We start from the raw sequence: 15,285 nt of genomic DNA, 5'->3' as shown, positions 1-15,285 counted from the left end.
TTCATTGTTACCTTAACATATCTTTGTAGGACAGAAAATCTCTTACATACAAGGATTTTCTCTCTTTAAAAATATATATTAAGTTTGGTACTACTGACCCATATACTCTCAATAAATATACACCAGGCACTTGAAAATGATTAGTGTGTATAGTATATTTGATACAGTTAGAGAGTAGTTTCAAAGTAAAGCAAAAAGTGCTCACCACATAAGCTCAACATGTACCTCACAAATTAAGTATATCCTGTTGTGAATTTAAATTACTATATATTTTTAATATCTTGTGGGTCTTAAATTCTCTACATTCATATATCTATATATTTAAAGTGACCTGAAAGTCTGTATAGTCATTGTGGCTTTTAACATTCCATTTACTAAGAGTTCCTATTTCTGTTTCACAGAGAAGGCTAATCCAAGCTGTGATCAGGGTCTTTTGGAATACTTCGATTTTAACATAGTTATACTAATACATAAAAGACCAAAAAATACTTATTGAAATTATATACTATCCCTGTTTTAGCTTAGCAACCCTTTATCAATATAACTTGATAATTTGATAATTTAATTGAATTAGTATAGTAGCAGAATTATCGATAAGGCGTTGCATTACCATAAAACTGACAGAGGGCTATTGACTATTTGTTTTTGTGTATATGAAGCCCTTAAGGAGTGGAATCTTGAAATAATAATACAAAGAAAAAGCACTATTGATAGCAAAAACAGGTTTCATATCTAAAAGTTTTACAAGTCTAAAAAAAAGCGTCAGTACACTTTTCTTAAAAGGTATTTACACACTTTGGGAAAAACAATCATACACCTTTACAGTCGTTTCACTGCTACTTGAACAGTTTTTTCTTGAAAAAGATGGTCGAACTTTAGAGAGATATCGATTGGTCTTTTGGGCACAGTTTGATCCAAAAAAGAAAGTCAAATTTCACAATGTTTTTTTTTTGAAAATGAATTGGTTAGCTCTTTGGTTGAATATAAAGAAGCGCTTAGATATAATTTTGATTGAGGCAGATGTAAAATTGATTAAGCACAAAGTTTGTGCATATACAAGCAAAATTTCTTAACAGCTTTAACTGAATATTTTCTGGTGGAGTCAGTATCTTTAGAAAAAGTATGGCTTTATATATTCATAAGAAGATGTAATAATAAACAAATGATTGGACACCAAGTCTATATTCGAAATTTCCTTATGTTTTCTTTTTTAAGGTAGTAATAGCATTCATTGTCCTTTCAATACGGTTCTAAGCAATTGGATTGGACTAGTCATTATTTTTCTTCTTTACAATCGTTTAAGGGTTATAAATATATTCTCGAGGTCAATAACAAATTGACCATGAACCTCAGAGTTTTTTCCCTTTACCCAAGATCTTTTCCCAGAAAGATATTATTCTCCTGAGCAAAATTATATAGTTCATATTTGGTATATTGTATTGACCATTGTTGGATATATTTGTTTAACTGTGGACAAATAATGTTATTAGTACAAGTAAATAAGATGCTGCTTGTAATATTGTTTACCGCTTGGCTGCAAAAATAAAGCTTAGGTTCTCTAAAGTCTTCGATAGTCGCATACTTGTAGTGGCCAGCTACAGTTTTCAAAATTGCCAGCAAGCCAAACACGATCTTTGAATTATCAATGATGTCTTTGTACGGGCATCATGACCAAAAGCGCCTGCTGTTTTGAAAACACGGACTCCTATATATTTGAGTGTCCCCTAAAAAAACAAGTATGAGACTTGGTTCTTACTACTTATCTTTTCATCTGGAACTTCGGCGAGATTATCAGACTATACATCCAGTGTATTCTCCATCCTTGCCTAGGTACTCAATACCATCGCACCTTGGTGCTCGGCATCACTACCCAAGCTATATTACATACCCATTGAAGTTGATTTTTGACGTGTCCCCATTTGTGGCAAGAGTAGTTGTCAGTAAATTCAGTAGTATCCTTGAGAGCTTCCCGGGAGTGACCACTTAGTGTGTACCCGTGACTTTCGTTTTCTACATTTTTCCCTTCCTTTTTGAGCTGTATCGAGTCTTGCATTCAAAAATGAGAAAATAAAAACTTTTTTTTAGATAGTCTCAGGTTAAATTTGAGAAACCCCATCTCTTAAAACATGATCCGTAACGCTCAAACAACGATATAATGATTATTTTCATACATATAAATATATATTATGTACATACAGTAGAGAGCATGTGAGTTTGGTGCAAATTAACCACTACTATATTCGACAAGTTTAATAGAAAATTGCTACAGGTCCATTTCTCTATTTTTGAAGGGTAAATTATTTTAAAAAAGAAAACGTCCTGCTTTTCTTATTTTTGTATATAAAACTCTGTAACATTATTGTGCGTGGCTGTGTATTTTGTACTGTATTAGAAATAAATGCAAAACAAATATATTCTTTCGTTTCTATAGTTTCAAAAAGGTTTAGACATTTGTGGTATAACAAATGTTATACTACAGTCCTATTATTATTATGTACATAATAGCTACATTTGCTATATTGAAATACTTCTAAATACGTTTCGTATTTTGCTATCAATAGAGTTTTTTTTCTTTCACTTCGAAGTCGCACCCCGTGAGCACCTTAAAATGGGATATAAGATGTGTATACAAGAAAAGGAAAATTCGTGTGAGTTAAGATTAATATTATTATAGCGCTTTGAGACATTTGGCCTATTTTGCCGAGAAACGGATAAGAGGATTTAAGGTACCTAGCACCAGTAAGAAGTTTGCGAGAATTTATAGTGACACACTAGCCTTACTTTTAATACGTTATTATACGCCATCCAATTAATCTGAACCGTGTACAAAGCATCTCCTGTGAGCTAACGATCGGTTTATGTGCATATCTGTGCTTATCTTTGTCAAAATTAGGAAGAAACACCCAATTATGTATAATTTGTCGGGGTGTACCTGTGTTTCTATAGACAAACCTTCCAGCATCTAATCTGCTTTATGGAGCATGATCTTGTTAATGTCAAGACAGTACCTTTTTTTTTCATACAAACAAATACATAGGGTCACATAAACTTTCATACCCTCCCATAAAAAGTATATATGGTCATGCTGTATTACATCGTAACAAAACGATCGTATATTCAAACTATGGTGTTACATAGCTTGAATGTAGTGTAAGGCATATGCTCTTCTTTAATAAAAACAAAACAAAACAAAACAAAAATACAAACTCTATTAATTTATCTGATGTTAAAACACATTAACTGTCCTATATAATTTGAGTATAATCCTTAAAGTACCAAAGAAAAAAATCTTTCCTGAAAAAATGATGTCTTGCCCTTTTTTTTAAAGAAAGAATACTTGTTTGTAATACACTGCTTTCAATATCTCACTCTTTGCGTAACGACGTGTAAAGATTAGCTATCGTAATTGATTAAAGACGTGAATTATAATTCTTTCCTTAACATGCACGTGTCTACTTTTGTGTAAGCGGCCTATGGCTATTGAACCCACTGTATAATATCAACGTTACTGAAAAATACTGAATTCCTTTTTTAAACATTATTTCCTTGCCCAATTAGCTTGGAAGATGTCTAGACTGATATTAAAAAAAACGTTGAATGTTTACCCTGATAATGGACGGTATGAGTCTATAGCAATTGAATGCATTTTTGTAGAAGTATTTCTGGGAACATCACTTTGAATAATCTGAAATATCGAAAGTTGTAAAAAAGAAATTACGACTTATTGAACTTCTTCTGTGCGTTATGTACTTAATTAGCTGTTCATATAATAAAAAAAAGTCCTAATCAATGTGTATACTTCATAATATAGAAAGATAAGAATTTGAGGTAACAAAGGTAAAAACAAAAACTCTTTGAAGAAGCATGACCATATCTATATTAGAATTGGTGGCTATGCAAAAAAAAAATGTAACCTGTCGAATAACTATATAAGCCAAAGACATTTTGTTGAAAAAAAAAGCACTCTCTACCACCAGTCTCTACTACACAATGAAGTCTTTCATCTCTCTCAGCGTGCTTATGGCAGCTGCCTCCCTTGTTTCTGCAGTACCTGTCTTGAATGCCAGAGATTCATGCCCTAGTAAGATATTTCTAGACAATAAGTCTGATAACTCTGTAAAGTAGAAATGCTTATTATTTAAACAATCATTAGTCAATGCCTTGTCATGCAGCACTACTACTGCCGACACTTGCTGCTCACCAAAGTACGGTCTTGTCTTGCTTGTACAGCAGGTAATTATGCACAGAATGCAATCCGTTTAATAACGTATACTAATATTCTTTGTAGTGGGTTAAAAACTATGGCCCTGCGGATGCTTTCACTCTTCACGGTCTCTGGCCCGATACCTGCTCTGGTGGTCAGACCGGAAGCTCTGGATGCGACTCTACTCGCACTTATGCCAATGTCGGTACCATTCTTAAGTCTGGAAACCCCACTCTTTACAGCAGCATGAATACTTACTGGCCATCCTACAATGGTATGTAAATTCTTTGTGTTTTGCTATATTTAAAATGCCCAATATTTGACTAAGTAATTTACATTTAGATGACAATAACGTTTTCTGGACACACGAGTGGGGCAAGCACGGTAAGTACCAGTGAAGAAGACATTTGGACAAACACATGCTTATACACTACACTTAAACAGGTACTTGCGTCACAACATTGGATCCCGCTTGCTTCGGAACCGAGTACACCAAGTACGATGATATGTATGGATATTTCGACAAGGTCTTGAGTCTTCGCCAGGAGTATGATCTCTACAAGATCTTTTCCGATGCAGGAATTACCCCCGGTGGAAGCTACAACGCCACTGCAATGGTAGCAGCCATTGAGAATGCTCTCGGTGTATCCGCCAAGCTTACTTGCTCCAGTGGAACTCTTAGTGAAATCTGGCTGTACTTCTATGTCAAAGGAACCAGTGATTACATCCTCACCGACTCCATTGCTTCAAACACCTGCTCTGGAACCGTCAAATACCCCGCGAAGTACTAAAAGACTGTTATATTATCCGGAGCAGAGCTTAGGATTATCCGCTGGGATATATGAATTTAACAGACAGACGGGCTATTTATTTATTTATTTAATTTATTGAAATGCTATGGTTGTATTTAAGCTTTATTTATTGATTATTTTGCCAAATAAACGGAAAAATAATCCTATTAACACTACGCAACATATAATATCAAGATCGAGGTTTTTCTATTTCTTTGACAGCCACTACCATTAATTTAATATACCTGTGTTACACAATAATGCAGATGAGTGGTGATTTAAGAGTAGGGTATTATTAAAAAAGATCAACTGAGCCTGGGAGAAATACTTTGATGTTAAATAGTATTTTATAAATATTATATAAAAGTAATCACAAGTCTTTGGTCTTAGTCTTCTTGGTCCGTTTTATTTTTAAACAATACATTAATATTGTTTAAATTTGCTTTACAAAGACATGGAACTCAAAAATGGTAAAGAACAAGAATCTTATGAAAAGTATAACAAGCTTAAATTAAATGAGAAAGATGTAGTAGGCACAGGTAATATTTTAATAATAAAAAGCCCATTGTCATTTGGTGGTTACTATAAAGTACTTAAAAGAGCTATAAAAATAATAATACCGAAGCAAGAAATAACCAAATTGAAAGTGTCATTCCATTATTAAAGTCACAAAATCTGGTTGCTTGTTGAATTTATTATAGTCTTCGTGCAGGAGAAGAAAAAAAGTCGAATACACTATATTCTAAGATTACTTTATTACAAAGTGTGTGTATGTGTTTTTTCCCTCTGCACAAAGATCACTAAAAATCACACTATCAAATGATCATTGTTGGCAAGTTCTACTAGTTAAAGAGTTCTTCTCAATCCTGCAATATAGCACCCTTGCTTTCAAAACGTACTATAGAATATGCCAGTATGTTGTGAGCTCTGCAAGAAAAATTATATATATATATATATTGCCCTTTCAACAAAGAATGTAAATGCTCAACCCATATATTTCAGAAGAATTTAAACGTGTCAATCAATGTAACAAACATCCCTCTCCCTTTTTGGTATCAAATTAATTATGGTTCAAGTAACTGAAAATTGAAATTATAATTTATCTAAAAACTAATATCATTGTTATACCTTATTCTTCGACTTCTAATTTGTTCATTCATGTCTAAAATTCAAAATTTTAATCAGTCTAAAGAAAGTGTAATCTTATTTCAATTCCATGTACAAATATCGTATTCAAACATTCCAAAAAAAGTAAAATGTGTATTTTTTCCTTTGTCTTTTTTTTTTACAATATAAATTCTAGGTCGTTACAGATGTTTTCTCTTTATGCCTATGTTGTAACTGTTGTCGTAAACTATTATGCTTGAAGAGGGGGTCTTGCGGTAGGTTCTACTTTTAACTTTGGCATCTGTGTCTTTGGGGCACCAGGAAATAGTCCACCAGAGTTAAAAGAGAGGTTATCTCCATCCCAATCTTGAATTGTGATTCTTGGAAGATTCTCTGCACCATCTGCATTCTCACTCAAGACAACCTTTAATTTTTGGCCATTCGAACGGCGAGAGTCTGCAGAATTTGGCGTTGATGGGGTAGATACCCGAGAGTTGTCTTCGGCGTCTATCTGTATTAATGGCAGTTTTTCTTGAACTTCAAAAAAATCTGAGTCGTCCAACAAGAAGTCGTCAAGATCTTCCATGTTGTCGTCGCTATAATCCGCAAGCGCATGGCTAAGATCGGATGCCAAAACTGCTTTGTTAGGCGGTGACTCGAGTGTCTGTTCCCAGTCCTCAAAAGGTGATCCGGGTGGGGATATTAAGAAGTTACGCTCAAGGTCAGGTACTTGTAATCGGCTTAAAGCAAGATCTGGATTTATAGGATTGTGCTAAATATATAGATATAAAGGTAGAGTATGTAAAGAAAGTAAGCAATCTTTCCATTTGTACGTATTATGGACCGGCCCTGTTACTCTATTTTTCTTTCTATACCTGTCCAAAGTATATCCGGATCTCGAGTGTGTTAGCATTCCAAATGTTCTCGAGGTCTTTGCCCATTGCAATAATCTCAACATTTTCATTCTCTTGCTTCCAGAAAAGAGTTGCTCGATCAATCTCTAGTTTTGCTTTGATAGCAGCCATGGTTTCTTCATAGATGACCATGATGCGCCCGAATCCCTTCATCAGGATGAACTGAGATATGGTACCAAACTCCGCGAACTTTTCTTCAATCTGCTTCATTGCAGATGAACATGCAAAGAAATTCTTTGGGATGTCTGGAATCAACAGTGTGTTGGTTGCAATAGATTGTACAGATGTATTGTCAATCATGAGATGAAAATATTAAAGAAAGAGATTGTAGAGTTTCAAAGTAGCTAAAAGCAACTTTATAAATTACTTGCCCTGTTCATGCCAAGCTATCAAAACTCTCAATACGTCACACACTTCAATTTTTTACCAGTCATTATTTCTTTTTTTAGTAACAAAGACTGCAGCACAACACAAATATATTACACATTTCACATAAAGAAGCTGTCTATGTCCTTCCAATATGTATAATGACAAAATATCTCACAGTAAACACTATAGAATCTTTCCAAGTATACAATGAATAATGACTATGATCTCCAAGATAACAAAAAACAAAACATGTTTGGCTGCAGTACGTAGAATTGGTTGGGTTTTTTATTGAAGACAGATAAATAAACGGGTAGTTTAATCCTTGATCTTCTTGGTACCGCGGAGGAGACCAGTACGGCGGGCAGCAATAAGACCGACCTTCTGACCAGCGGAGGAGTCGCGAGCGACAGTAGAGGCGTGACCAATGTGCTGATGGTTACCACCACCGTGGGGATGGTCAACGGGGTTCATGGCAACACCACGGGTCTTGGGCCAGCTGTTACGCTTGACTCTGTACTTGTGGTAAGCACGACCAGCCTTCAAGAGGGGCTTGTCGATACGTCCACCACCGGCAACGATACCGATAGCGGCACGGGAGGTAGAGGGGACGATCTTCTTGGAACCGGAAGGAAGTCTGATGCGGGTCTTACCGTCATCACCGTGACCAATGACGGTCACGTAGTTACCAGAGGTACGGGCAAGAGCTCCACGGTCACCAACCTTCTCCTCGACATTGCAGACGATGGTACCTTCGGGGACGGAGGCAAGGGGAAGGACGTTACCGACATTGAGAGTGGCCTTCTTACCGCAGTAAATGAACTGACCGGTGTACATGCCTTCGGTGGCAATGAAGGTCTCGGTTCTGAGCTTGTACTTGTAAGGATCACGGAAGGCAACCTTTTTTTTTTGTGATCCGCATGAGATGTCGTTGTTCATTTGTTGTCGAATTTCAAAACGGTTATTTATTTTTTACCTTGGCGAGGGGAGCACCTCTTCCGGGGTCGTGGACGATCTCCTTGATGATACCACGGATGTAGCCGTGACGCTCAGCAAAGTCGAAAACTCTCAACTTAGCGGCGCCCTTGCGACCGACGGTGTGGGCCTTGAAGATACTTCCGGCACCCTTTCTTTGAGCACGAATAACACGACCCATTTCTAGTTACTGTCTGAGTTGAGGAATGAAGATGAGCAAAAAGCAAATATAAAGAAATGATACATAATTGAAAAAGTGATAGGTTAGCACATCAATCCATACATGTTCCCATCCATCTATTTGTGCATATATCCATCCATTCACAAAAACATCCCCGTTCACTGACCTACTAGTGGAAAAAGAGGGCGTCTATCTGTTGCAATGATGGATGCTATTTGTTCTGGCCTGTCGGGCTGTCGGGTATTGAATGAGCCTCTCGCACTGGATTCCTTTCTCTGCCAAAAGTTCAAAAAATATAGTATTACCAAGCTCCGCCTTACCCTCCTCCTATGAACACACAAACGCTCTTGCACGAGAGACATTTATACTTTTGCTTTTAGTTACAATTATAGCTAAATAGTAATCGAGCGTAGATTATTATCAATAAATATATATAACTTATTGGTAAGATACAGACACTTAACAATAGCTGTAGAGATATATTGAAACCATATTAAGTAATATACCAGTATTACACTTCTTGTTACATTTTTTTAAAATGTTCTCTTTTCTTTCTCATTATCTGATTCATAGAAATTCATTAAACTAGTAGAATAAATCTTTGTACTATGAAAAAAAGAGCTGATGATTATGATTTATGGTGCCTTTTCTGAAGTATCAATCACTGAAAGTTGGGTGAAAATCTCAACATACAAATCAATCATGCATAGAACGATGCAAAGATGGAGACATGTAGACACTCCTTTAACAATAAAAAAAAAGACCAGAAATAATATTCAAAATTTTTGATAAGCGAGATTTATACATTCTCAGAAACGAAATGAGAAAGAATCATAACGACACACTTGGAAATCTGACAAATATCATGAAATGCACGATTGCCAATTAAATTTACAAGTCTACTGCTTGGCGACCTATGCATAAAATCAGAATGTCCTATTACCATGTTATACTAAAGCCAAAGCAACCCAACTTTTACAAAAAAGAAACAATTGGAATTTTCTCATCGCTCCAAGCAGACTAATCAATGGTTTGAGTAAGATCATTTGGGGTGATGAGTCCCATTATTTATACCTGTTCCAAAGATGAAAATGGGAATTCCTAGAGTTTTACGATAAAGGATCACACAAGTAACTGTATTGTATCGATAATGCTGTTTGGTCACGGCTTATAGTTTAGGGCTGTGTGTGGGTAGGAGGAACTGGTACATTGAAGATTGTCATAAGCAATCTTTGGTAATATGTGTATATTAACCCATTGGAAAGAAAGTTTATTTTTTCCTATTTTTGCATGCGCTGAATGACAGGTATGACATATATGGTGAGGATGTTAGTGACCAGGGATATAAGGTTCCTGGTCATAATTCAAAGACAGTAAAAGGCCTGAAATTAGCGCAAAGCATCTTAATAATGCCGTAGCCACCAAAAAATCAATACCTCAGTCCCATTGAGAGTCTTTAGGTTTGTCTAAGTCATATGGTAAGGGTAAAAGTGTCATCGCCAATCCCTACCCTCCCCTTCAGTGCTGGATACCTATATCCATGAAGAGCGGAAGAATGTTTGCTAAAGTATGCCAGGGGGAGTGTATGGTAATGCCTGATCATATAGTTCGAGGATGAAAACGGCACGAATTTGAGTTACTAACTATCAAGTCCTAAATAAATATTATTTTATATATATATCATGGCCTATATTTCTGTATTATTATTCTTTCAGTTATATTTCCAAGTAAAACTGAGGTAAAATAATAGGCGAAAGTCAAATTCATTTTTCTGAATTTGTGGATGTTAAAACAGCTTATGACAATTAGCAGAGGATTGTATAACAAGTTTATATTGTGGTCATGATATCCTAAACATCCATGACAATAGACGCATTTTTTCTCGTTAATCACTATCATAGTCTTGAAATTCTATTCATAATCCATAAGTATTGAATTGTATCATACTTTGGATGGTGCTCTCGCTGTAGTCGGAAGAGTGATATTTATTAATTACCCTTTCGCTACTGCTAATATGTTTATTATTATTATTATTATTATTATTATCCAGCTAATGGCTGAACTTTAGAATGGATTATTTGATTTGAGCAAGCTCAAAAAACATTTTCTCATATAGAAAAGAGTTTTAATTATGTAGAAATTGTTTTGGATTTTTTCTTTTTCCCTAGAATACGTCTGGTCTTCTTTCTGGTATATGATTCAAGGACAGCTTCCAGTATCTTGTCAAAATGATCGCTCATTTCATACTTTTCACAATACTCTTTTACGTCAACTATTGGATCACGGTTCTACAAAGTAGATCAATAAACAAGTACTAACTAATAAACATGTATACATATACATATACGTATTAAGAACAACTTACTTCATACAACACCAAATCTTGCTTTCCAAACTTAGTTGTTTCGATTTGGAATAGCAGTAACTTTTTGTCTTGAGCTTCAGGTGGAGTTGCCACAGACTCGACAGGTTTTTCCTCGCTTTTTACTGTATTTTGTGGTGGGCTTATTGAGTTCTCGATATCTCTAACAGGAATAACATTCGTTGGTTCAAGACATGTCGCCAAAGGCAGAAGCGGCATATCATCTCCACCAAGCATGTCCTCTGTCTTGACCGGCTCGCTATCGGTGGGAGTGGAGGCTCGGCTCTGGTCTGAGGGTGTCTGGTTTGGCTCATCAGTTGAATCAGATTTCTCGTGCTGAGCTTCCCAGTCAATAAGATCCAGTCCATTCGATGGTTTTCTTAATATATTGGTTGTGTCATTTTGAAGGTCTTGGTTTATCTTCTCATCGGTCATTGCATTAGACAAGGTAGAAAGGGCATACCAATTATCATTGTCAGATATTACTGGTGCAATGGTTACTGGCGGATTCCTGTCAGAGACTGGGTTGAATACATATTCGCTGGTGTCAACCAACTTGGCTGTATTGATTTCATTTGTACTTGGGGTTGGTTTGAGTTCTTGTCGATATTTCGGTGGCTCAGAAACAACGGACTCTTGTACATAATGCTGTCTAGAAGTAGGACGACTGCGTGATGTTTTTGGAGAGCTGAAATTGTTACTTTGTGGTGATGGCCTGATACTTCTCTGTTTAATATCACTCCATACAGCTGAGGCAGCTGCTACAGTTGGCCCATCTTCTGTTCCTGATGTAGGCGTTCTTGAGAAACGCTCGCTCTTCTTGGTAGTAGCTATGATGATCATATTAATATTAAATATATACATGTGTGTGTGCTTATTATGTCTACTTTATCATGACCAACCTTTTCCCCATCCCTCGTCTAAAGTCACTGAAAAACGATTCTCTAATGGCTCTTGAGATGTATTATCAATAGGAGAGGACTCCTTCAGACCTTGCCATTCTTTCGATATCTGCCATTTTGGAGATCCAGGATGTTTCGGAAGATGCTTTGTTTCTTTTCTGGGTTGCTGAGGTTGAGTTACAGGTGCGATTACATTTGAAGTCTTGATAGTAACACCATCATCAGAATCCCAATCAATATTCTCATCTTGGCTCAATTCTCTGTCCCTGCTATCTTTATCAAAAGACTTTGATGATTGAGCCTTTACCGGGGTTATTGATGGTACCGGTTTTTGAGGAACTCTGTGCACTTGAGTAGGGGGTTTGCTTGCAACTCTGTTTACCTCCACATTATTCACAGCAGGTGCTGTTTCGAACTTGTTTTTCTCGGCATTCCAATACTTTGTGTTCTTTTGCTCTTCCAAAATCTCGAGAGCAAATCCTTGTTGACCTAGATCAGTCCAAGAACGATAGGCTGGTGCAGAACCCCATCCTTCCTCGCCTGTCTCGGGTTTACTGTGTTTGATGTGCTTTATATTGGCTACTTTAAGTGGAACCTGACTCCATTCAGGAGGACTTCTTGGGTCGAACGGCTTTGGGGCCTTAGTTAGTTTTGTTGTAGAAACACTATTCTTGCCAGGCCAGTCCTTTTCACGCCCAACGCCCCACCCCCCAAGTTTTGTCTCTTCCCTTGGCGGAGCTGAGTTATTGAGTAGTGGCCAGTCTTCTTCCGGAATATGTTCCACCTGAGCTTCCTCTTGAACTTCCTCTTGAACTTCCTCTTGAACTTCCTCTTGAACTTCTCTTCGTATCTCTGTGTGAGGCTTATCAATAACATCTTCTGAGTTAGATATAGGTGATGGATTACATATCGTATATGGCTGCGGTACATTTACAAAAGAAGGCAAAGAAGAAGGTGATGCTGGTATAGGTGTAAGCGGGCGTACGTTCGTAGGAATGTCTTTTGAATTAGGAATACAGTTATCCAATATATCATTTCCTGCCTTTTCCCAAAGAGCAGGCGTCTCTGGTCGACGTGTTGCCTTGAGAGCTGCTACACGCGATACGCTCTTCTTTGTCTCTATATTAAGCAATAAAGGCGATTAGTTTTTTTGTACACATTTAATACAATCTTCCAAACCTTACCTAGCCCACCTAATGTTTTTGAGAGTATGTTACTCTTAAATGCCTGGCCCAACATTTGAGAAGATCCCATCTCATTTCCCAAGTTAATCTCACTCTAATAAGAATCATTGACATATTAGCACTATAAAATAAAAAATTAAAAACATTTTTTTGCTTACTTGAATTTCATCGAGAATACCCTCCATAGTTTCGACACTTAGGTTAAGCCGCTTTGAAAGTAAAACAACATGATATCCTGAAAGTTCTCTACTGGCTGGAACGGGCTGTAATAAAGGCTCATGAGACACATCCATGTTAGCAAGACGTTTAAGTGCTGCAGCATCCAGTACTAGCGTATTGCTTTCTCGAACTGATCTTAAAGCGATGTTACTGAATATGTTTGTGATATCAGGGTATCCAGAGATACACATAGTGCGTGATATTCTTGGTACACATTCCAGTGCAAATTGGCGAATGTCTCTAGGGTTGAATTCACCGCACGAGTTCAGGTAAATCTCTTTTAGTTGAGTAGCTGCTTTGAGAACTTGGGCTGTTATACCACGACAGTTGGTTATATCCAGTGCCTGAAGATTTTCTAGTCTTCCAAGAGCTGTGGTAATACCATTATCTGTCACTTCGGTACGAGATATCCCGAGGCTTACTAGATCCGGAATACACTTTGTATAATGAATAAGACAAAGGTCGTCGACAGGTAGATTGTCAATCAGCAAATGACGCAATTTAACAGGGTACTGCAGAGGATGAAAGTTTATTGAGCCAGAAGGCACAGATGATTTTGCTCGGATATCAAGGGTTGTGAGCCGACTACATCTAGTCAGAGCAATATTCAAGGCTTCGATTGTGATCATTGTTGTGCCTTCAAGACCAAACAAAGTGAGATTTTGAAAGGCCTCAAGTATTCGGTGAATATGCCCATCGATTAGATTGGAAGCATTTGTAAAGATTAGATGCTCTAGCTGAAGCTGCCCACTACACAGGGCGGCTAAGGCATCGATGGTCGTGTTCTTTAGAGAAAGCTGGAGGTGTGTGAGTTTGTGGCAGCGCGAGGCAACAGTTGTTGTAAAATCCTTGGTCAACTCAAAATCACCATCGAGCGTAAAATATGTAAGGTTAGAAAGAAAGCTGATCATCTGGAAAGGCTGGTTTATGTTACTGTTATTTCCAATTATTCTCAGTGAATTTAGATCGCCAAGGAAAGCTCCAAGTTGTTCAAGATGGTTGCGGTCGATATTCCAGCCGTAAATTGTCATGCTCTTTAACTTCTCGCATTGTCTGGCTAAAAATAGTATGAGTTGCGGGCTAGCAAGGGGGATATTCTTTATTATATGGCGCTTTAAAGCACTGTGGGCCACTGGCTTAAACAGGGTGGTATAAACAGTATCGTGAACACAGAGGTTTAGGTGACGAACAGACAAAGCAGATCTCTTTGAAGATCTGACGGCTTGAACGAAACATGGAAGAGTGTCAGGATGTCTGATTTCAGGAGATTCCCACAGAACATCGGCAGCAGCTGCAAGCCAACTTGGATGGATGAAACATGCTACATAACGATCATGTTGGGTTGGAAGGAATCGACAGATTCGTTCTACAATCGAGTACGGTAGATTTGTCGTATTATCTCCTTGTGTGTCGATCTCAAAATCCCAGGTTTCATTTGAAAATTGAGTGGTGTATCTCATGTGAGCAAGAACAAAGATCTGTCTGTTGAGAAGACTGAAAAATAACAATAATAGAAATAATTTCCGTTTATATCTTTTCTTTACAAGCGGTCGTTCTTAGTAGGGACCAGTTTCCCTAATTAACGTCTTTATCTTCTCCACTTTACACTTATTAATATAATCAATTGTACAAAAATACAAATTAGGTCTAAATTAGGTCTGTACGATTTCTCCTAAGTCTCAAACCGTTGGATAGTAGGTTTTGCCCAGGGATAAAAAGTGGCATGAGCTAAAGAGGTACAGAGCTGAGTACAAATATACAATATAAAATCGAGCCCCTCTACTCGTACGCGTTCTGGGTACATCCCAAGATCTTGGAACAGACGCGACAGAGGGGGGACATGGGTAATTTCAGGAAAAGTGGGTAAAGCAAACAAGATAGTAGTAAGTAGGACGGTAGAGCCGGAAGTTACGATAGTAAAATTGGTAGCTGTAACATTAGTAGTAGTTGTAGCTGTAGTAGTAACAACAGGTACAGCTATACCAATATCAGCAGTGACAGTATATGTAGTGATTGACATATGTAAAGCTAAATTTACTATTCTTCCACCTTAAATACGCTCTTAAATTTATATGCACCA

The 15,285-nt window shown here is 37.2% G+C and overlaps 5 protein-coding genes across 5 annotated transcripts; 1 reads left to right on the top strand and 4 right to left on the bottom strand.

Moving 5' to 3' along the window:
- Window positions 1–1,365: 1,365 nt before the first annotated feature.
- PHYBLDRAFT_144081 (hypothetical protein) lies at window positions 1,366–2,053 on the bottom strand (the record flags this gene model as incomplete). The annotated part of the gene is made up of 4 exons (XM_018431137.1): window positions 1,366–1,401; window positions 1,528–1,652; window positions 1,757–1,796; window positions 1,889–2,053. 4 exons carry the CDS (start codon window positions 2,051–2,053, stop codon window positions 1,366–1,368), a joined length of 366 nt encoding a protein of 121 aa, XP_018292750.1.
- A 1,937-nt stretch (window positions 2,054–3,990) lies between these two features.
- Window positions 3,991–4,995, top strand: PHYBLDRAFT_61237 (secreted ribonuclease T2; the record flags this gene model as incomplete). The annotated part of the gene is made up of 5 exons (XM_018440777.1): window positions 3,991–4,081; window positions 4,154–4,233; window positions 4,289–4,478; window positions 4,547–4,588; window positions 4,649–4,995. The coding sequence occupies 5 exons, from the start codon at window positions 3,991–3,993 to the stop codon at window positions 4,993–4,995; spliced, it is 750 nt and encodes a 249-aa protein (XP_018292749.1).
- Window positions 4,996–6,352: 1,357 nt separating this feature from the next.
- On the bottom strand, window positions 6,353–7,316 carry PHYBLDRAFT_167057 (hypothetical protein; the record flags this gene model as incomplete). The annotated part of the gene is made up of 2 exons (XM_018435559.1): window positions 6,353–6,874; window positions 6,978–7,316. 2 exons carry the CDS (start codon window positions 7,314–7,316, stop codon window positions 6,353–6,355), a joined length of 861 nt encoding a protein of 286 aa, XP_018292748.1.
- Window positions 7,317–7,640: 324 nt separating this feature from the next.
- Window positions 7,641–8,553, bottom strand: PHYBLDRAFT_132867 (hypothetical protein). Its single transcript, XM_018429527.1, has 2 exons — window positions 8,359–8,553; window positions 7,641–8,282 (listed from the first exon to the last, which is right to left on the bottom strand). The coding sequence occupies exons 1-2, from the start codon at window positions 8,536–8,538 to the stop codon at window positions 7,701–7,703; spliced, it is 762 nt and encodes a 253-aa protein (XP_018292747.1). The 5' UTR covers window positions 8,539–8,553; the 3' UTR covers window positions 7,641–7,700.
- A 1,951-nt stretch (window positions 8,554–10,504) lies between these two features.
- Window positions 10,505–11,388, bottom strand: PHYBLDRAFT_158491 (hypothetical protein). Its single transcript, XM_018433796.1, has 2 exons — window positions 10,904–11,388; window positions 10,505–10,826 (listed from the first exon to the last, which is right to left on the bottom strand). Exons 1-2 carry the CDS (start codon window positions 11,333–11,335, stop codon window positions 10,668–10,670), a joined length of 591 nt encoding a protein of 196 aa, XP_018292746.1. The 5' UTR covers window positions 11,336–11,388; the 3' UTR covers window positions 10,505–10,667.
- Between the last annotated feature and the right edge of the window lie 3,897 nt (window positions 11,389–15,285).

This window comes from Phycomyces blakesleeanus (genome assembly GCF_001638985.1).
Source record: "Phycomyces blakesleeanus NRRL 1555(-) unplaced genomic scaffold PHYBLscaffold_8, whole genome shotgun sequence".
NCBI classification, from domain to species: Eukaryota; Fungi; Mucoromycota; class Mucoromycetes; order Mucorales; family Phycomycetaceae; genus Phycomyces; species Phycomyces blakesleeanus.
Note: the sequence above shows the minus strand (reverse complement) of the source record. Positions and strands in the feature narration are given on the sequence as shown.

What these genes read in the sequence shown, in the direction of transcription:
- PHYBLDRAFT_132867 (XM_018429527.1), bottom strand. Translation starts at nt 8,538, where the DNA reads ATGGGTCGTGTTATTCGTGCTCAAAGAAAGGGTGCCGGAAGTATCTTC. An exon ending in GAGGTGCTCCCCTCGCCAAG is followed by an intron (nt 8,283 to 8,358) that starts GTAAAAAATAAA and finishes CAAAAAAAAAAG; the next exon opens with GTTGCCTTCCGTGATCCTTA.
- PHYBLDRAFT_158491 (XM_018433796.1), bottom strand. Translation starts at nt 11,335, where the DNA reads ATGACCGATGAGAAGATAAACCAAGACCTTCAAAATGACACAACCAAT. An exon ending in AAGATTTGGTGTTGTATGAA is followed by an intron (nt 10,827 to 10,903) that starts GTAAGTTGTTCT and finishes TCTACTTTGTAG; the next exon opens with AACCGTGATCCAATAGTTGA.